At 42.0% G+C, this 6,000-nt stretch overlaps 1 protein-coding gene across 1 annotated transcript in view; it reads right to left on the bottom strand.

Annotated features, from left to right (window-relative positions):
* Positions 1-2,791: 2,791 nt before the first annotated feature.
* EDEM2 (ER degradation enhancing alpha-mannosidase like protein 2) overlaps positions 2,792-6,000 on the bottom strand; it is a 28,577-nt gene continuing 25,368 nt past the window's right edge. The window contains exons 10-11 of the mRNA XM_054573845.1: positions 5,476-5,597; positions 2,792-3,387 (exon numbers count right to left, since the gene is read on the bottom strand). Of these exons, the coding sequence (XP_054429820.1) occupies positions 2,890-3,387; positions 5,476-5,597 (620 nt within the window). The 3' untranslated portion in view covers positions 2,792-2,889. The remainder of the gene's footprint in view (positions 3,388-5,475; positions 5,598-6,000) is intronic.

Genomic DNA, 6,000 nt, shown 5'->3' with positions numbered 1-6,000 from the left:
ATGAGGAATTAAGTGTAGATGTGGGTCCCTTTTTGAGGTAAAGTAATCAGAGGGAGGACAGGAAGTAAGTATCATGCCTACCAAGGCGACTACAGAGCTCTAGAACTTCAAAAAATGATCAGGAGCTGAATTAACAAAGACTCTGGACAAAAATAAAGTTGGCAGATAAAACCAAAGAAGCTCCTAGTTAAAAGTCATCTTCTCAGTTATTTAGCCCTGGCTGGTGTGGCTCAGTGATTGAGTGCCAGCCTGCAAACCAAAAGGTCATCAGTTTGATTCCCAGTCAGGGCACATACTTGGGTTTCAGTCCAGGTCCCCAGCTGGGTGTGTGAGAGGCAACCACACATTGATATTTATCTCCCTTTCTTTTTCCCTCCACTCCCCTCTCTCTAGAAATAAATAAATAAAAATCTTAAAAAAAAAAAAATCTTCTCAACTATTTAGAGAAATGGCCAGTTCAAGGATGGAGGAAGAAATCAGGGAGTGTGTAAGATGAACCTGGAACTTATTGTTACACCAGAAAGCAAGAGGCTATCAAAGACAACTGGAATTGCATTAACAGATCTCAGGAGAGGTTTGATAATGATAATAATTTCAATGGACTGAAAACCATCAAATATGTTTAAATCCAAGAGTTCACAATATTTAAAAACAAAAACAAAAAACTTCATTGTCATTGTCACCTTTAGAGGATGTCAGGGAATCTACTCATTATTCTGAACACTTGTATAAATTCTATCTCAAGGTACCCACATAGTTAATAAGGGGACATCTTCCTTTAGAGAAGTAATCTAGCCAAATTAGCATATCACTATTTTGTAACCCCTTCTCAAATAATGAATCTAGGTAATGATCAACAAATGGCTGTTAGAGACGAGACATATGTGCCTCCTAACTGAGTTACACACCACCACTTATGAACCATTCTTGCAAAATAAAACAAAACTTAAAAATATGAATCTGATAAAGCCTGCAGAGCTTACTCTCAATTAGAATATATGTATGTAGCCCTGGTTGGTGTGGCTCAGTGGATTGAGTGCTGGCCTGCAAACCAAAGGATTGCTGGTTCAATTCCCAGTTAGGACACATGCCTGGGTTGCGGACCAGGTCCACAGTAGGGGGCACACAAGAGGCAACCACACACTGATGTTTATCTCCCTCTCTTTCTTACTCCCTTTCTCTAACAATAAAAATAAAATCTTTTAAAAAATATACATATATGTATGTATGTGTATATATATATATGGATTCATATTAAACAATACCAGGGGAATGAAATTATCAAAACACATAATTTGAGAAACTCTAAAATATAACCCAGTTTCTTCAACAAATAAATTGCAATGAAAGAGAGAATTCAAGAGAAAGAAAACACAAGCCAGCCTGGGAGAAAATATTGGCAAGACATGTATGATAAAGTGCTTTTATCCAAAATATACAAAGAAAACCCCACTGAAAAATTCAACCACAAAAAACAAACTCTATTAAAAAATGGGCCAAAGACGTTAACAGACACCTCACCAAAGATACACAGAAGGCAAATAAGCATATGAAACAAGTTTCCACATCATCTGTCATTAGGGTAATGCAAATTAAAACAAGATATCACTGTATCCTATTAAAATGGCCAAAATCCAAATCAGTGACTATACCAAATGCTGGCATGACTATGAAGCAACAGGACCTCTCACTCATTGCTGGGAATACAAAGTGGCATGGCCACTTCAGGAGAGAGTGTGGCAGTTTCTTACAAAACTAAATATACTCTTACCAGACCATTCAGCAATCACACTCCTTGCTACTTACCCACAGGAGTTGAACACCTGCACATAGATATTTTTAGCAGCTTTATTCAAATTGCCAAAACTTGGAGGCAACCAAGATGTCCTTCAGTACGTGAATGGTTCAATAAGCTGGTACATCATCAAGACAAGGTACTAAAAAGAAATGAGTTATCAATCCATGAGGCCACAGAGGAACCTCACATGTGTATTCCTAAGTGAAAAGCCAATCTGGCAGGCTGCATACTGTATGATACCCCAGAAAAGGCAAAACTATGGAAACAGGAAATAAGATCAGTGATTGCAAGGGACTGGGAGGACGGGAGAAATAGGTAAAGCTCAGAGGATTTTTAAGGCAGTGAAACTATTTTAAATCTTTTTTATTTGAAACACATGAGGCTTCCTTCTAAATGACCTAGCGTGGGTATAAATAAAGTTGGCCATGGGTTGACTGCCTTTAAAGCTGGGTTGTTGAAGTTGGGTGATGAGTACATGGGGGTTATTGTCCTGTTGTCTCCACTTTTGTTTATTGTAAGTTTTCTATAATTAAAGATTTAATAACTCATTTCCACAGAGGCCTTCCCTAGCCACCCTACCTAAGGTAGATTACCTCTCTCCATGATTTTCTCACACAGCATCTATTTTCTTCATAGCAGTTACCAAATAGTATTTTATATATTTACTAATTTTTGCCTACCACTGAACTGTAAAGCTGGCCTGGCCCACAAACGTGCTTAGTAAATCCCAGGATAGGTGGATAAATGGGAGGACTAAAGGACAGAAGCACAGGCTGGGGCAAGAACTAGTGAAGAAGTACATTTATAACAATACCCTCCACCCCAAGATAACAGAAAAAGGGAACCTTGAAAGGATGGGAGAGTCAATGATCAACACTGGAGTCTTTGGAGCCAGCAGACTTCAGGTTTAGTTGTTTCTCCAACTGTATGAGAAAAATAAACTAGATTCCCAATTGTTTTTAGCCATGACCCCCTTCTTTGAATGAAATCTCCTGAAACAACCCAATACATTAAATAGAAAAGCATGACAGTCAAAAGCAGATTTATTGTTACAGTCTAGTTTCAAAAACAGAACAAAAATCATCCAGTGATTATGAGGGATCCAGGAAAACCTGTCCCAGTAATGCCAGCTTAGAGGTAAAGGGCTGACTAGGGCAGCTGAGAAGTGGGGTTTTCTGCTTGGCCGGCTTCCTCTCCCTCACCCCATCATGGTTTTCAGGTGGGGAGAATGTTCCTGGCCCTGCTGGAGGTTCCCATGGCCCTGAGCTCATCGTCTTCTTAACTCTTGACCTATTCCGTCTGAGAGAGAAGAATTCCCTCATCAAGTCCTCCACTTCCCACTGCTCTTCCTTCAGCCTCCTGCAACAGTGCAGGGCAGCGGGGTCGATGGGGTGCGCTTCCGTGTTGAAGATGTAGCCCCCAGCCCCCAGGATGCACTCCCCATAAGGAGTGATCACTGTATCAAAGGTGGAGCCGTTGTTGTGAATGAAGTTGTTCGGGTCAAACAGCAGATAGAGGTATTTCACAGTCTCGGCCAGGAAGAAAGACTCCATGCGGTTGTCGAGCTTGTGGTCTCGCAGATCTTTGATCTGCCACGAGGGAGAGGAAGGCAAGTCAGAAGAGCATCCCAGCACAGCAGAAAGGGTCAGGGGACCCCATTAGGAAATTCTGGTCTGCCACTTAGCAGCTGGGGCCTCTGGGCAAATTATTACAACTTCTAACTGGGCTTCCTACTTCCATTCTTACCCTAAAGTATATTTATATCACAAGATTTACCTGTTACTCCTCCACTGAAAACCCCCAGGTGACACCTCATTTCATGTAGATCAGAAACCAAAGTCCGGGGCCTAAGAGGTCCTTGTTGATCTAGCCCCACCCTCCCTGACCTCACCTCTTACTACACTGTCCCTTGCTCTTGCAGGTGCAGCTAGAGGATCTTTCTGTTCTGCGAACCAGCAAGCACATTCCCACCTCAGGTTCTTTCAGCCTGGAGTGCTCCTCCTTCAGACATCCTCATAGCTTGTTGCCTCACTTCCTTCTGGTCCCTGCTTAAATCTGCCTCTTCAGAAAGGTCTTCCCTGATCTCCCTACCTGACCTGACGATTCCTATCCCCTTTATCCTACCTTTTTTGTGACTATAAACACTGATATAATCATACCCTTTAATGACATTGTAAAAACGTGGTATCGTTGACTTAGCTAATCCTCTCTTGACGGGCATTAGGGTGGCCACCAAGGTTTTCCTAGTGTAAACAACTAATTAGGAGTCTTATGAAGAAAAATTCATACTGAGTTTATGGTCATAGATGACTATAAGTTTACTTGCTATAAACACTTACTGTAGCTTCCCAGAATTAGCAATATATTTTTTAAGCAAAACTAATTCTCAGTGGACATCTATTTTACACACAAAGAATGTGACTAAAATACAAACTTAATGTACCAAGAATTCGAATTCTCTTGCCCTGTTTGACAAAGGCCAAGGAGTCAGATGCCTATTCACATCCTTCACCTTGGATGACCTCCAAAGGGCTTCATTTTCACGGAAATAAGTTGAGCATTCCAAAGAAGGCCCCAATGGACTTAGCCACTTTAGCTTAGTACACAATACAACGGATTGGAAAATAAAACACCATTGCTTTGTTTTTCCCCTACATACATATGTCTTATCTTTAAATATATGTATCTATGTTCTACTTATAGAATATAATTACATGAAAGTTTGAAAATGAAGGTTCCTTGTTTGTTTGTTTTTAATCCTTTACCCTAAAATAAAAATCCACTGTTGGCTATTTGGTGAATTTTCCTCCAGCCTATTTTCTTACACATCTGGGTTTTAAATGCCTGTAATGGCTATTTACATCTTGCCTGCTTGGGTCCTCTAAGGCTGTGACATAGGTTTCACTCTTGACCCTTTCAATCCATTCTCCACAGAGCAGCCACAGTGATCTTTCTAAAATAAAATCAGACCATGTCACTGCTGTGCTGTAAATCCTACCCAGGCTTCCCATTCCCAGCAGAACAAAAGCCAAACTCTTCCCCACAGCGAATACAAAGCCCTACATGTGATCCAGGCCCTGCCCACCTCTGGGACTTGATCTCCTCCTCCTTTCTTCCTCACGCACTCCACTCCAGCTACCCTGGCCTTGTCTCCCTCATACTCGTCCGTGGCTTTCCCTAATAAAATGTTAGCTCAGGGTTTGGTCTTTCTTCATCACAATAACCCTCATCCTAGCACAGTGCCTGGCCCATGAAAGGTATTCAATAAATATCTGTGAGACTAGTAGGTTGTTTCATTAAGGATCTCCAGGTTTGAATATAAGGTTATGGGCCTCTGAATTTCCCTTCTAGAACCCATTTTATAGGCCTTTTCACTAAACTCACTCTTGCCAAGTAGCCTATTCCAACAGCTAATGGATCTCTGAAGCAGGAAGAATGCCAAGGGCATGGAGTTAAGACTCTGGGAACTAATACTAGATCCACTTCTGCTATGTAACCTTTGGCAAGGCTCTTAGCTTCTGTCCCTTAGTCTCCCCATTTATAAAATAAAGGCATTATGTATATCTCTAAGGTTTTCCAGTGCTAATATTCCAGAACTCCCAATGTTCTACCCTTAAAGAGACTCTCTAGCAGCGGGGGAGACATTTCCCAATTCTTTGAATCACGGAAACACTTACTGTTGCAAAACCACACTCCACTTTGCTGATTTTTTCAATGGACTCCACAGCATCTCTTCCAAGCTCTAAGAGGGTAGGATCCCCTGTAGCACGGTAGAGGTACATGGCGCTCTCAATGAGCTCTGCAAAATCCAAAGCAAATATTCACCGGGTGGCTGATCAGGGAAGGTTCAGGCCCACTTAGGGTAGTGAGAAACTCTTCCCCTCCATACCTTGTCTCCAGAACCCCCACTAGGAGGAAGGAACATGGGACAACTCACTCAATGCTGAGTTTCCAGAGCCAAGAGACCCAAAGCCTGAAGCTTAGTGGAGACCCGCATTAAAACTGACCATGGACTCCCATTCCAAGGAAGAAACAAGCAACCAGTCTCCGGGCAGAGGATGTGGCAGAGGCAGCTGCCTCTCTCCCAATATCTCTTCCTTCCTTCTTCCTTAGTAACAGGATCCCTCTTTCGCCAAATACATGGCTGCCGAGACTAACATCTATTCTCAGCAGCCGGGTGTGGGATTAGGGTCCCTGACACC

The sequence above is a fragment of the Pteronotus mesoamericanus genome, unplaced genomic scaffold (genome assembly GCF_021234165.1).
Source record: "Pteronotus mesoamericanus isolate MK-2021 breed Mesoamerican mustached bat unplaced genomic scaffold, CSHL_Meso_final contig_25, whole genome shotgun sequence".
In the NCBI taxonomy this organism is placed as follows: domain Eukaryota; kingdom Metazoa; phylum Chordata; class Mammalia; order Chiroptera; family Mormoopidae; genus Pteronotus; species Pteronotus mesoamericanus.
This window is presented reverse-complemented; position numbering and strand designations above follow the sequence as displayed.